This window comes from Triticum urartu, chromosome 5A (genome assembly GCF_056163025.1).
Source record: "Triticum urartu cultivar PI428250 chromosome 5A, HENAU_Tu73, whole genome shotgun sequence".
Taxonomy (NCBI): domain Eukaryota; kingdom Viridiplantae; phylum Streptophyta; class Magnoliopsida; order Poales; family Poaceae; genus Triticum; species Triticum urartu.
This window is the reverse complement of record NC_141877.1, coordinates 672,741,211-672,757,265: the sequence shown is the minus strand read 5'-3', so window position 1 is coordinate 672,757,265 and position 16,055 is coordinate 672,741,211. Positions and strand designations below refer to the sequence as shown.

The 16,055-nt window shown below is 43.9% G+C and overlaps 1 protein-coding gene across 1 annotated transcript; it reads right to left on the bottom strand.

The window, feature by feature from the left end:
* Positions 1-954: 954 nt before the first annotated feature.
* On the bottom strand, positions 955-8,686 carry LOC125511556 (P-loop containing nucleoside triphosphate hydrolases superfamily protein). The gene is made up of 16 exons (XM_048676960.2): positions 8,356-8,686; positions 8,173-8,256; positions 7,834-7,907; positions 7,051-7,084; positions 6,918-6,976; positions 6,569-6,683; positions 6,438-6,475; positions 6,218-6,315; positions 6,045-6,100; positions 3,911-4,199; positions 3,573-3,688; positions 2,998-3,054; positions 2,129-2,194; positions 1,755-1,829; positions 1,465-1,536; positions 955-1,270 (listed from the first exon to the last, which is right to left on the bottom strand). Exons 1-15 carry the CDS (start codon positions 8,500-8,502, stop codon positions 1,486-1,488), a joined length of 1,359 nt encoding a protein of 452 aa, XP_048532917.2. The 5' UTR covers positions 8,503-8,686; the 3' UTR covers positions 955-1,270; positions 1,465-1,485.
* Positions 8,687-16,055: the final 7,369 nt, after the last annotated feature.

Sequence of the window (16,055 nt, the reverse complement as noted above, 5' to 3'; positions counted from 1 at the left end):
AAGAGGGAGCATATTAAAATTTGCCTTACATGTGAACATAAAAAAGATTAAATTTGCCATGATAAAAAGAAAAGGAAAGAGGAAGTGAGAATTGATCCAATGCAGTAGGAGGGTTATGTTTGAATATGATGCATTTTGCACGGCTTTTGTGTCCTAGCTAACGAGTTTCAAAAGTTAACACATTAAGATCTGTGCGGCACATCCAATGGCAGCCGATGCGTCCACTGGGAGAAGCCAATTTTTTTTTGTTTCTAACTTGAAAGGCAAGTGCAGAAGTATGAGTATGAAATGTTGTCATCAATAAAGTTATTAGGTTTATAGTAGTGATTGGATTTGATAGATTTTTTGTAGGGGGAGATGCCGCAAGGGTCGGTGTTGTTGGTGCAGACAACCGTCAGGGTTCACAGGCCGTCGCCAGGGTGCTGCGAGGAGGGGGTGATATGCATGGGGGTGTTATAGGTGACAGGGGCTATTGCATGCCATCACCAAGGTTCTCCGATGAGCATCGTATGTTGCAACCGACATGTCGCCTAGTACAAGGAGGCCCTGTTGCGAACTAGTCGTCGACGGCCTCCTTCATGTCGGTGCAACATTTTCAATGCTGCGACCACTATGGGAGTGTCACCAATGCTTCAGGGGAACATCAGCGATGCTGCAAGAGCACGAGCTGCGGCTAGTTAGGGGGCAGGCTAGCAATGTTGGTGGTCTACAAGGCTACGATGTTGCAAAGCAGTGCTGGTGTCGTTCACAGTTTTTGGTTGGAAGGGGGGTGCGCAAGGCAAAGGCGACTATCTAACGGCACGGGAGGCGACCGATTTCTTCCATGCGACAACCTTTTTTTTGTTGCTGTTATCATGTACTATAGCACTGTTTTGGATTGCTGACACTGAGATGCCCCCCTCAACTTGTGACGCTCATCTGAAAGAACTTAGGATATGGAGTAGCATTGCCTGATAACAAAAACATACCTTCTGAGTTGCACTCCATTTCTCAATTAAGTTATAATGTGGTCATGTGGCCATGATTAACCCAGTCATGGATTCATAATTTGCACAAGTTGCTAGCACTTACTATTACAACACAAATGAAACACACCAAACTTAAAGGAAGAAGATTATACTCTATTATGCCCAACGCAAACAACCCATGACTAGAGATCATACACATTACATATAACCAGCAAAGTGAGAAAAGATTATGTATGCTAACAGATTCCACGCCGAGCAATTCTGTTGAGTCTCTCTCACATCGCCTTGTGTGCTTACGAGAACTGTAAGTAACAGTCTCGGAAAAAATTAGTTCACACGGTAAAGGTAAGTCTGATAAAAAAAAGCTTTTCCCATAACCAGTTTTTAAAGAATAGGCATTGTATTTAAGAGACTTTTTAGCAAACAAACACGTCAATAATGGAAGATAAAGTACTTTCCAGAAATATGCCTTCTATTAAAGTGAAACAGCAGATACCTGTCATGTTAATTGGTTTTCCTATTGCTTGGGGCCTTCTGAACATGCAGCCAGAAGGCCGCGCTCAATGCACTGTCAAAAAAGATATAAGGTTAAGAAATGGTGTTTTAACCGATCGAAAGTAGCTGGGTCTTTCTGATGACAGGACTCTGTGTTAGCAAAATTGAGTACGTTACACTACATAGCACTTCTTTGGACATGACAATATTTATGAAGTGCATTATTTTAGAAATTGCAAAAGATTGAATGCAATCTTTAAGAAAATAAATCTGCTAATTTTTCTCAGGTACCTGAAGAAGATAGCCATGAAGCCAATCTAACGTTTGAGGAAACGAGTTTGCTGAGATGTCAACAACAGTCAATCCCTGATCAGATTTAGACAGTAGGTTAGAGAAAACAAACAATGAAACACTAAACTAGAAAAGATGGTGATTCAATACAAGAAACAACATGATCCTTGACTCCTTGGGTAAATAGCTCTTGTAAAAAAATGACATCTTGAAGTAAAACATGACTAGCTGATTTCACGTTTTTCATGGGCAAATACCCTGTTGGGGGGGGGGGGGGGGGGGGGCTTTATAGCAGTTTAAACGTGACAAATTTGACAAATGGGTCATCGCCAAGGAACAAATTTCACACTTTTGACCGATGAAGGAAAAATTACCTGTGCCTCAAAAGAGCAAAGATAATCCTGAATAAGTTTGAGGTTGTTTATAAGCTTTCGATGATCCTGAACAACATCAACTAAAAGTCAGATGCTAACCTGCAGTTTTTTTTTCTAAGAGAAAGAAGAAAAAAGGAAACATGATACTCGGTACTGGGTAATGTCACTTCAAAATTCAAACATTGACGTTAAGCATAAAAAATATGGTAAAAGATAAAATGGGGAATGTCAAGGAGTTACAATTATCTCATGCTCATATTTCATTAAACAAGGCTACTTAAAGTCGCATAGGGAAAGTATGCTGCACCACTTTGCATATAGCGCCTCCGTCCAAAATAAGTGTCGTGGCTTTACTTCAAATTTGTTCAAACTTGAACTAAAGCCATGTCGCTTATTTTGGGACGGAGGGAGTATATTCTGATATCAGGACTATAACAGAGTTAGATGGTTGTTACTAGTAACTGCATCAAAGAGCTAGATGATTGTTAGTAATAATTGCATCACAGAGCTAGATGGTTATTGGTATTAATTGTATCAATGATACGGATAATTCTTATCACCTAATACCAATTCATGGTTTCTGTAAAAGATATAGACCAATAATAGATTGACATTTAATAACGACTCAGCATGCTTGCCGGTATAGCCTTAAAACGAGGATAATAAAAACAAAGCACAGTTGCTAGTCAGATGGTAGACATCATGGAGCTTTCCTTCCAAGTTTTCATGAGACTAATCATTTAATGTCACTTATGATGACCATGCTTACATGAAAAAAAGAAGAAACTATGCTTATACCATACGATTTTACAGGATAGTACCAAGACAAAACAATAATTTACTTGTGTACTCAAGCTTTTCAGGAATACCTGAGGAAGGCAATTATCTCTGATAGCTCTAGTGGCTATCCATTCCTCTAACAATGCCTGAACAAACAAACAAAGCAAATCTGAACGAGAATGAAATGAGCTAACAAACCAAATAATATGAGTGTGTAAAATACAGAAAATATCAAATATGAAAGCCAGATACGTGTTCTGGATATACTTTAGAATTTCTAGCTGGGACGATGCGCCTATTTCCGGCAAGCACAACTTCAGAGAAGGAATCAGTTTGAAACAGAAGAAAGGTAGGCCTTCAACTTGGTTATTTGGAGAGGTCAGAAACGCAAAACAGAAAATATTAAATATGGAAGCCAGATATGTGTTCTGGATATATTTTAGAAATTATAGCTGGGACGCTGCACCTATTCCAGGCAAGAGCAATTTCAGAGAAAGAACCAGTTCGAAAGAGAAGAAAGGTAGGCCTTCAACTTGGTTATTTGGAGAGGTCAGAAACGCAAAACAAACTTTTGATGGAAGTAGGTTTGTTCGTTTGATGTATGAACCCAGAAATTAAATATATGGAAACACATTTAAATTTATAAACCAGGTAGACAACACACCTTGTGATCAAAATCAGACATCCTCAACACAATTGGAACAACTATCGGTTCAGCAGCAGGCTTGTCTTTCTTGGCACTGTTGCTCTTCTGTTGGTCCAAATCCTTTTGTCCATTGCCTACAAAGTATAAAGACAGTGACTGGCCACCAACTAGAACATGGCACAGTACAGTATTCTGTAAGAACCATACAGGATCTGATCCTTTACTTCCCCGGATACTATATTTTTCCACCAACTAGAACAAGAAATAGAGATTTACTTTGGCATACACCAGCCATGTTGTCATACTGACCACACAACAGTAACATGGGTCACATTTATCAGAGTAATTTGACTTACCTTCAGCTTTGAGAATTTTCTCTTCAGAATCAGAAGAGGTAATCTCATGGCTGTCAGCACCAGACAGACCTTCACTGGTCCTACTCTCAGGCAGGCAGTCCTGGCTTTGTATGATATCTTCCTTTAGAACACTTACAATGTTCTCAGGTAGACCATTTTCTGATTGCTGTTCTGTTTTCTTTTCTGCAGAGATGGATGAATTTCCAGATTCAACCTTTTTCTCAATTCTGGAATTGTCATCTGCATTCTCCTCGTCCATCAGGTAAATGCTTGGATCCAAATGAATTCCCTGAAGTCAAAATATCAGCCAAAATTAGGCATAATTTACACATGTGGGGCACACTAACTAAATACAGATGCTACAGATCTTTTGACTAGCTCCCACCCACCATCCCAAACAAAATCCATCTTCTGCTTTGTATTACTGGTCACCCCACCATCCCCAACAAAATCCATCTTCTGCTTTGTACTACTGGTCAGACATCACTAGCTAATCTCAAATGCAACAAGTGCTAGAAAGTAAATGTGGTAGTGTAGAGCTATGCAGGATCTATTTTTTAAAGGTTCTAACCATGTTGAGCAACAGCAGAAATGTGTGGACTGTCAGATTATTCACATCCAAAAGAAAATAATTTTAATTGCCAGTGAAGTTCTGCCATGCCGCAAAAGCAGGAGTGGACTATGCTGTCAACGAGCAATTTCTGTACACATGTTATGTAATGTTCACACATATAAATATATATGTGCACCCCACTTTGATCCATGAAGATCTGTGACGGATGAAGCAAACATAGACAGCTTAAACCAATGCAGCACAGATCTGCCTCCGAGTCTTTACAGGTTTGGAAAGAAGGGTAATTTGGGCTTTTCCGCTTTTAAACATTTTTCTGTTCTTGTTTCCTCCATTAAAAAGTTGCGACTTTCCAACCGTTTTCAGTTCCATAGGTTTTTATGGATGACATTGACATATGCCAGTTTGCCTGTCTCCAGACTAGTTAGCTGGTATTTCCATATCATTTTTTTCCAAAAAGGATGCGGGTGCCCAATGGCCCTGTCAGATTGGGCCCCACTATCAGCCAAATATTTTTTCTGTCTCACACAGAAGGGGGAGAAAGAAAAGTGATCCATGAATCCCCCGCGCCATTCATGCTCTCACCCGCCGATGGTACTCGTATGCATGCCATGAATTTGAACAAATACTCTCAAGACAAAACGACGGAAGAGTGAATAGCTAACATACACACGAACACAATTATATTACCTCCGTCCCAAAATTCTTGTCTTAGATTTGTCTAGATACAGATGTATCTAACACTATAACGTGACTGGATAAATCCGTATCTAGACAAATCTAAGAAAAGAAATTTGGGACGGAGGGAGTAGAAAGTAATGATCTGCTCTGAGCCTCTGATTCATTCGAAAGCTAGCGACGGCAACATGGTTGACAGAGAGCGAGACATTGAGGGTGATGGATGGTGCGGTTGGGCACGAAAGCCACAGGAGAGAGGATACCACATGTATGTGAACAAAAATTTCCATTTTAACATAACGATGTTGCTGTGTTGGCATGTTTGGGAAAATATCATATCAGCTACTGACGCCTCCCTTCATTGTTGCATCCTCTGCTCATGTTTGGACAATATACCCACGGAACACTAACAAGGACAAATGTACATCCTTCTAGAAGGAAATCCAAAAGGCCAGTTAGTGTTGTGACTGAAGTTGGATGATGGGAATGCAAGCAAAATGGCTGGTAGAAGTTTTTGATAACCATCCCAAATTATGTCTCGTTTTGCAATAGAAGGTAATGATCAATGTAAAATGACCCTGTAACATCATATGACATGTCTACACATACTAATTGGCACTGTACAATTAAGAAACAATAGAACTGAAGACTTTAGTGTCAGTTAGTATTCAATGTGCAGAAGAAGTCCTCTATAGTATCCAACCCTACTGCTAGGCCCTCCGCTCAATAATATCCAATCGAACAGGCATTTGAACACCATGCTGTAGGAATTAAAATGAAAAAACAATATAGAGCTGAGGTATTTTCACAAAATTAATTTCACAGTGCAACCCATAAATATGGTTTTTTGTTTTCAGGAGAAACATGTAAGGCATAACAACATACCTCTATTATAATTGGCTTCCCATCTTTCATTGCTTTCTTCAAATCACCAGCCAAACCTAGTAAATGTGAACAGCAAGCAAAAAAAAATGAGTGCCTGCAACTAATTATATCCAAAGTAAGCAGCTTTTATGTGTGCAATACAAAACCCTTCTTTCCACACAAAAAATAAATACCTTTGCGAACAACTCTGCATTCTCTGCAAAATTCGGTGATAAGTTCTTCAGGTGAATTAAAATCCCGAGCCCACACAGGTACTGAAGTTAGCGGGGCACTGCATGTGTTGTTGAGATCAGTAATCTATACACAGACTACAGGTTTTGGAAATGGGGAACCATGGGCACATCAAACAACTCATATGGCAGAGAATAACCAAGACCAGGAAAAGAAACTCACTCTGTTGATGTCCGCAACAACTCATATACCATGTCTGTCTACATGTTATAATCAAGAAATGAAGTCAAGGTGACAATGGTAGCAAACAGGACTCTTATATATGGCACATACAACGGGAAGAGAAAATAAACCTGTAAAACATTTGGTAGGTTGAGCCTTTGAGCTAGCTGTGTAGCAATTGTTGATTTTCCAGTGCAAGCAGTTCCACACACCAAAATTACTAGTGGTACTCTTTGATGATGGAATCTGCAGTTAAGGATAAATAGAGCATAAACATGTTATCAAAATGACACTGAAGTAAAGCTTCTGCAAAGTAGACTTGACATGAAGACAACAATAATATAAGGTTACCACCTTAAACTATGGAATTCATTATCATTAATAAGGTACAATTGAAAAGAAGTCCGAGGGAGCCTACTCTAGTAAGGTCCCAAACATTATATTATTCAAAATAGAGCAGCCTTTCCTCCAAAAACACACCTTGTCATCATCTTATATCGATTAATGTAGTCCTCTCCATATCCCCTTTTCTCCATTAGCTGTAAATAAACTAGTATTTTTAAGTTAACAAAATAACAAACATGTCTATTTAAATGAAGTTAAAGGTAGTCACCTTGAAAAGGTTGGCCTCTAAGTCACACTGTGAACTGCCCAAAACATTTGCTAGCATATATAAGTCTAAAAATCAGGAATTGATGAATGATGATACACAAATTAGTTAAGTGTAAACCTTATCAGTAAGGTTTTCATTTTGCTATCATGACAACAATAATGATTGGACAATATTATGTATGCGACACTTTCATCATTTGAAAACAAAAGAAAAACATGTGGGAAACTGTTGAAGTGTATATGTGAATTGTCTAGCCCTTTCCATCACTTCGGACTTTTGGTTGCGTTGGCTAGTGCATGAAGCTTAACATAAACAACATAGGATCGCTTGAAGCAAGTATAATAACAAAGTGTTTTTACTTACTTAAATAAATGTTTCAGTGATTCACATATCACAATTCACGCGACTTGATTGACACTTTCTGGCTAGTGACAAAATTTCATGCTACAAGCAACAGGCGCTCTGCACCTAGGGATATACTAAAATTTGAACAGTGGGCTATTCTAAAATAATAGGTGAAATTGAGACGGCGACATATATGCAGAAGAACACAATTAGTATAGCTTGATGAGCCTAAGGCAAATTTTGCTGTATATACACGATATGATTAACAAGAGAATCAACAGAAAGAAGTAGCAGATTGTTCGAATTCATGCATGACTAAGTACGTACACCACAAAAAAGAACCGAAGGAAAGAGCATGGTGAACAGTGTAAGCAATATAGAACACAGAGGGGGGGGGGGGGGGGGGGGGGATATAGAGTGAAGGGCGAACAAACATACACATCAAGAAGGCTGTTGTCGACGAGCAACTTCTTGAGCTCAAGGGCAATCTTAATGGCGACGTGGTTCGGAATCTGAAGAAGGAGGCGGGAAAGATGACCAAAGTTGTTAGCTTACACTTTGTAGTTTATACAGTCCTTCGTTGGTACTACTTGATATCGAAACTAGAAGTGTAAGTTGTTGGAAGCGTAGCATATTTTTCACTATTCGTTTGTAGTATTCGATTATGGCAAGGGGAATCTAAACGGTTTTATATTAGTTTACAGAGGGAGTAATAGGCAACCTTGAGTCGACACAGCGGATTAAACAGAGGGGGAAAAATTGAGTAAAAGCAGAGACCTTGGTGACGGTGAGCATCCTGCTGAGGAGGAACCTGGAGAGGACGTAGTAGTGGTCGGCGTTCTCCCCGAGCCAGACCTTGACCTGACGGCGCAACCACGGCAGAGAAGTGATAAACGTGATGAGCCGAATGGTGGGGAGCGAGGGATGGGGGAGAAGGGGAGGGCGACGGGGAGGACTGACCTTGACGAAGTCGTACTTGGAGGAGGCGTTGCGGGAGGGGAGCCTGGCGGCGGCCGCGGCGGAGGAGGAGCCGCCCTCGCCGCTGGCGTGCTCCGGCGGAGGGTCCGGATCCCCGGAGCCGGAGGCGGCCCCGGCCTGGTCCTGCATCGGGGGGAGCAGAGCGCGCCGGCGGCCTGATCGATCTGGACGGGGAAGTGCGTGCGGGGGGTGGATGCTTCTCCTTGGTTCGACCGACGGTGCGGTGGTCGGCGGGTGGTGTCGCGTGGCGTCGTGCGCACGCACGCGCGTCCGTTTCTTCTTTTCTTCTTCTTTGCTTTGCAGAATCGGACACGGTCTTGGTATTGGTAATACTTTTTTCCTTCGATAAAAAAAGGCCAAAAGGTCATGTAATGTATTAAAGTCGATCAACCCTTTAAGTTCAGAATACAAGGTCGAAGGTGGGTAAATCGATTTCTGCATTCATCTGTGACGCGTCGGGAGCGAAGCTCGATGCCGCCTCCTCATAAAGAAGAAGAAGAAGAACTAGAAGAAGCAGCTCGATGCCGCCCTCTCATAAAAAAAAGCTCAATGCCGCCCCTTATGAAAAAGAAGAAGAAGCTCGATGCCGCCTCTAGAACTCTCAATGGAGCAGGGAAACGTTGCTAACGCAAGCGGCAAGGAAGTTGTCGGTCAAAGACAGAAGATGAGGGTCACAACGATCTGAAAACATATCACTGTCTCGGAGAAGAAGGTGATGAAGAGGGTTGGATGAACACCCTAGATCTAGACAAATATACTCGGGGAGACGTAACTTCACAAGCCCCTCCAACAACACAGTCTGAATGTTGTCGGTCGGAGAAGAAGCCATAGGACCAAGACATGAAGTGGAACTATCCACACCGTCGGGAGACACCTTCCAAGACCACCGAGATAACACGATCCACCATTTAGAAAGAGCAGCGACCAGATGACCCCCCCTCCCATCCTCTACATCATCGATGAGGCTGCCGCTAACCAGGTGGACCAGGATTCGGGGAATCCTTATGCTTGATCCCCACAACCCCGTCATCGCCACAACAACACTGTTGCCGGGGAACAAGATTCTGATTCTAAGAGACCTAACTGCAGCGCCACATGCAAAATTGGGGTCCCCACCCCTCCAGTCGGTTGGGGTCCCCACCACATGCAAAATTCTAAGAGACCTAAAGGAATTACATGGCGTTTGCACTTCATACAATAAAGAGACAACACTAAGGCTTCTGCTGGTTGTCAATATTATAAAACATGATCATCTCATACATCAACATATATCACATCATATCTTGACCATATCACATCACAACATGCCCTACAAAAACAAGTTAGACGTCCTCTACTTTGTTGTTGCAAGTTTTACATGGCTGCTACAGGCATCTAGCAAGAACCGTTCTTACCTACGCAAACAACCACAACAGTGTTTCATCAAGTTTGTTGTTTTAACCTTCTTCAAGGACCAGCCGTAGTCAAATTCGATTCAACTAAAGTAGGAGAGACAGACACCCGCCAGCCACCTTTATGCAAAACTAGTTGCATGTCTGTCGGTGGAACCGGTATCATGTGCGTGGACATGTAAGGTTGGTCTGGGTCGCTTCATCCCACAATACCGCCGAATCAAAATAAGACGTTGGTGGTAAGTAGTATGACTATCACCGCACACAACTCTTTTGTGTTCTACTCATGCATATCATCTACGCATAGATCTGGCTCGGATGCCACTGTTGGGAAACGTGCATGGAAAACAAAAAAAATTCTACACACACGCAAGATCTATCCATGAAGATGCATAGCAACGAAGGGGGAGAGTGTGTCTACGTACCCTCGTAGACCGCAAGCGGAAGCATTTCAGAACGCGGTTGATGTAGTCGAACTTTCTTTGCGAAGACACAACCATATCCACCATTCCGAAAGAGCAGTGACCAGATGACCCCCCCCCCCCCCACACCATCCTCTACATCATCGATGATGCTGCCGCTAACCAGGTGGACCAGGATTCGGGGAATCCTTATGCTTGATCCGCACAACGACGTCATCGCCACAACAACGCTGTTGCCGGGGAACAAGATTCTGATTCTAAGAGACCTAACTGCAGCGCCGCATGCAAAATTGGGGTCCCCACCCCTCCAGTCGGTTGGGGTCCCCACCACATGCAAAATTCTAAGAGACCTAAAGCAATTACATGGCGTTTGCACTTCATACAATAAAGAGACAACACTAAGGCTCCTGCCGGTTGTCGATATTACAAAACATGACCATCTCATACATCGACATATATCACATCATATCTTACCATATCACATCATAACATGCCCTGCAAAAATAAGTTAGACGTCCTCTACTTTGTTGTTGCAAGTTTTACGTGGCTGCTACGGGCATCTAGCAAAAACCGTTCTTACCTACGCAAACAACCACAATGGTGTTTCATCAAGTTTGCTGTTTTAACCTTCTTCAAGGACCGGCCGTAGTCAAATTTGATTCAACTAAAGTAGGAGAAACAGACACCCACCAGTCACCTTTATGCAAAACTAGTTGCATGTTTGTCGGTGGAACCGGTCTCATGTGCGTGGACATGTAAGGTTGGTCCGGGCCGCTTCATCCCACAGTACCGCCGAATCAAAATAAGACGTTGGTGGTAAGCAGTATGACTATCATCGCCCACAACTCTTTGTGTTCTACTCGTGCATATCATCTATGCATAGATCTGGCTCGGATGCCACTGTTGGGAAACGTTGCATGGAAAACAAAAAAAATTCTACGCACACGCAAGATCTATCCATGGAGATGCATAGCAACGAAGGGGGAGAGTGTGTCTACGTACCCTCGTAGACCGCAACCGAAAGTGTTTTAGAACGCGGTTGATGTAGTCGAACTTTCTTCGCGCTCCAACCGATCTAGTACCGAATGCGCGTCACCTTCGCGTTTTGCACACGTTCAGCTCGATGACGTCCTTCGCCTTCTTGATCCAGCAAGACGGTGAGGTAGTAGATGAGTTCCGGCAGCACGACGGCGTGGTGACGATGATGGTGATGTGATCTCCGTAGGGCTTTGCCTAAGCACTACGAAATATGGCCGAGGGAGTAAACAATGGACGGGGGCGCCACACCTGGCTAAGACAATGTTGTGTTCTTGTGTGGCACCCCCTTCCCATGTATATATAGGTGGGAGGGGAGAGGGGGGTTGCCAGGGCAGCCATGGCGCCCCCCTAGGGGCTGGCCGCCGGCCCTAGGGCTCCTGCCCTCCTGCGCCCCTTTCCTTGTATGGACAAGGGGGGAAGGAAAGAGGGGGGAAGAGGGAAGGAAGTGGGAGTCCGACTCCACACTTTCCGTTCCTTCCCCATAGGGACGGCCCCATAGAGGGTGCACCAGCCCCTTGTGGGCTGGTGTGTTCCCTCAGTTGGCTCATAAGGCCCATATCTTTGCCGAGGATGCCCGAAACTCCTTCCAGTGACCCGATAAGTACCCGGTACCCTCTGAAACACTTCCGGTGTCCGAATACCATCGTCCTATATATCAATCTTTACCTATCGAGCATTTCGAGACTCCTCGTCATGTCAGTGATCTCATCCGGGACTCCAAACAACATTTGGTCATTGATACGTCTCCAACGTATCTATAATTTTTGATTGTTCCATGCTATTATATTATCTGTTTTGGATGTTTAATGGGCTTTAATATGCTCTTTTATATTATTTTTGGGACTAACCTATTAACTGGAGGCCTAGTGCCAGTTTCTGTTTTTTGCCTATTTTAGAGTTTTGCAGAAAAGGAATACCAAACGGAGTCCAAACGGAATGAAACCTTCGCGAGGATCTTTCTTAGACCGAAAGCAATCTAGAAGACTTGGAGTCGAAGTCCGGAACTCCACGAGGAGGCCACGAGGCAGGAGGGTGCGCCCAGGGGGGTAGGCGCACCCCCACCCTTGTGGGCCCCTCGTAGCTCCACCGACGTACTTCTTTCGCCTATATATACTCTTATACCCTAGAAACATCAGGGGGAGGCACAAAACCATTTTTCCACCGCCGCAACCTTCTGTACCCGTGAGATCCCATCTTGGGGCCTTATCCGGCGGTCTGCCGGAGGGGGAATCGATCACGGAGGGCTTCTACATCAACACCATTACCTCTCCGATGAAGCGTGAGTAGTTTACCACAGACCTTCGGGTCCATAGTTATTAGCTAGATGGCTTCTTCTCTCTCTTTGATTCTCAATACAAAGTTCTCCTTGATGTTCTTGGAGATCTATTCGATGTAATACTCTTTTGCGGTGCGTTTGCCGAGATCCGATGAATTGTGGATTTATGAAAAGATTATCTATGAATATTATTTGGTTCTTTTCTAAATTCTTATATGCATGACTTGATATCTTTGCAAGTCTCTTTGAATTATCGGTTTAGTTTGGCCTACTAGATTGATCTTTCTTGCAATGGGAGAAGTGCTTAGCTTTGGGTTCAATCTTCCGGTGTCCTTTCCCAGTGTCAGTAGGGGAAGCAAGGCATGTATTGTATTGTTGCCATTGAGGACAAAAAGATGGGGTTTATATCATATTGCTTGAGTTTATCCCTCTACATCATGTCATCTTGCTTATTGCGTTACTCCGTTCTTATGAACTTAATACTCTAGATGCATGCTGGATAGCGGTCGATGTTGTTGGGTTATGTTGCAGAAAACAAAAATTTTCCTACGGTTTCACCAAGATCCATCTATGAGTTCATCTAGCAACGAGTGATTGGATTGCATCTACATACCTTTGTAGATCACGCGCGGAAGCATTCAAAGAACGGGGATGAGGAAGGCGTACTCGACGTGATCCAAATCACCGAAGATCCTAGCGCCAAACGGACGGCACCTCCGCGTTCAACACACGTACGGTCAGCGTAGCATCTCCTTCTTCTTGATCCAGCAAGGGGAAAGGAGAGGTTGAGGAAGATGGCTCCAGCAGCAGCACGACGGCGTGGTGGTGGTGGAGCTGCAGTACTCCGGCAGGGCTTCGCCAAGCACTATGGAGGAGGAGGATGTGTTGGAAAGGGAGAGGGAGGCACCAAAGATGTGTTATAAGAGGCCCTCCTTCCCCCACTATATATAGGGAGTCCAAGGGGGGGGGGCGCCGGCCCTAGGAGATCCAATCTCCTAGGGGGGTGCGGCCAAGGGGAGGAATCCCTCCTCCCCAAGGCACCTAGGAGGTGCCTTCCCCTTTCGGGACTCTTCCCCTCTTGAACCCTAGGCGCATGGGCCTCTTGGGGCTGGTGCCCTTGGCCCATATAGGCCAAGGCGCACCCCCTACAGCCCATGTGGCCCCCCGGGGCAGGTGGCCCCACCCGGTGGACCCCCGGGACCCTTCCGGTGGTCCCGGTACAATACCGGTGACCCCGAAACTTGTCCCGATGCCCGAAATAGCACTTCCTATATATAATTCTTTACCTCCGTACTATTCCGGAACTCCTCGTGACGTCCGGGATCTCATCCGGGACTCCGAACAACATTCGGGTTACTGCATATACATATCCCTACAACCCTAGCATCACCGAACCTTAAGTGTGTAGACCCTACGGGTTCGGGAGACATGTAGACATGACCGAGACGACTCTCCGGTCAATAACCAATAGCGGGATCTGGATACCCATGTTGGCTCCCACATGCTCCTCGATGATCTCATCGGATGAACCACGATGTCGAGGATTCAAGCAACCCCGTATACAATTCCCTTTGTCAATCGGTATGTTACTTGCCCGAGATCCGATCATCGGTATCCCAATACCTCGTTCAATCTCGTTACCGGCAAGTCACTTTACTCGTGCCGTAATGCATGATCCCGTGACCAGACACTTGGTCACTTTGAGCTCATAATGATGATGCATTACCGAGTGGGCCCAGTGATACCTCTCCGTCATACGGAGTGACAAATCCCAGTCTTGATCCGTGTCAACCCAACAGACACTTTCAGAGATACCCGTAGTATACCTTTATAGTCACCCAGTTACGTTGTGACGTTTGGTACACCCAAAGCACTCCTACGGTATCCGGGAGTTACACGATCTCATGGTCTAAGGAAAGGATACTTGACATTGGAAAAACCCTAGCAAACGAACTATACGATCTTGTGCTATGTTTAGGATTGGGTCTTGTCCATCACATCATTCTCCTAATGATGTGATCTCGTTATCAATGACATCCAATGAACATAGTCAGGAAACCATGACTATCTGTTGATCAACGAGCTAGTCAACTAGAGGCTTACTAGGGACATGTTGGTGTCTATTATTCACACATGTATTACGATTTCCGGATAACACAATTATAGCATGAATAAAGACAATTATCATGAACAAGGAAATATAATAATAATACTTTTATTATTGCCTCTAGGGCATATTTCCAACAGTCTCCCACTTGCACTAGAGTCAATAATCTAGTTACATTGTGATGAATCGAACACCCATGGAATTCTGGTGTTGATCATGTTTTGCTCTAGGGAGAGGTTTAGTCAACGAATCTGCTACATTCAGGTCCGTATGTACTTTACAAATATCTATGTCTCCATCTTGAACATTTTCACGAATGGAGTTGAAGCGACGCTTGATGTGCCTTGTCTTCTTGTGAAACCTGGGCTCCTTGGCAAGAGCAATAGCTCCAGTGTTGTCACAGAAGAGCTTGATCGGCCCCGACGCATTGGGTATGACTCCTAGGTCGGTGATGAACTCCTTCACCCAAATTGCTTCATGCGCTACCTCCGAGGCTGCCATGTACTCCGCTTCACATGTAGATCCCGCCACGATGCTCTGCTTGCAACTGCACCAGCTTACTGCCCCACCATTCAAAATATACACGTATCCGGTTTGTGACTTAGAGTCATCCAGATCTGTGTCGAAGCTAGCGTCGACGTAACCCTTTACGACGAGCTCTTCGTCACCTCCATATACGAGAAACATTTCCTTAGTCCTTTTCAGGTACTTCAGGATATTCTTGACCGCTGTCCAGTGTTCCTTGCCGGGATTACTTTGGTACCTTCCTACCAAACTTACAGCAAGGTTTACATCAGGTCTGGTACACAACATGGCATACATAATAGAACCTATGGCTGAGGCATAGGGGATGACACTCATCTCTTCTATATCTTCTGCCGTGGTCGGACATTGAGCTGAGCTCAATTTCACACCTTGCAACACAGGCAAGAACCCCTTCTTAGACTGATCCATATTGAACTTCTTCAATATCTTATCAAGGTATGTGCTTTGTGAAAGACCTATGAGGTGTCTTGATCTATCTCTATAGATCTTGATGCCTAATATATATGCAGCTTCTCCAAGGTCCTTCGTTGAAAAACTCTTATTCAAGTAGGCCTTAGTGCTGTCCAAGATTTCTATATCATTTCCCATCAAAAGTATGTCATCTACATATAATATGAGAAATGCTACAGAGCTCCCACTCACTTTCTTGTAAACACAGGCTTCTCCATAAGTCTGCGTAAACCCAAACGCTTTGATCATCTCATCAAAGTGAATGTTCCAACTCCGAGATGCTTGCACCGGCCCATAAATCGAGCGTTGGAGCTTGCACACCTTGTCAGCATTCTTAGGATCGACAAAACCTTCCGGTTGCATCATATACAATTCTTCCTTAAGGAAACCATTAAGGAATGCCGTTTTGACGTCCATTTGCCATATCTCATAATCATAGAATGCGGCAATTG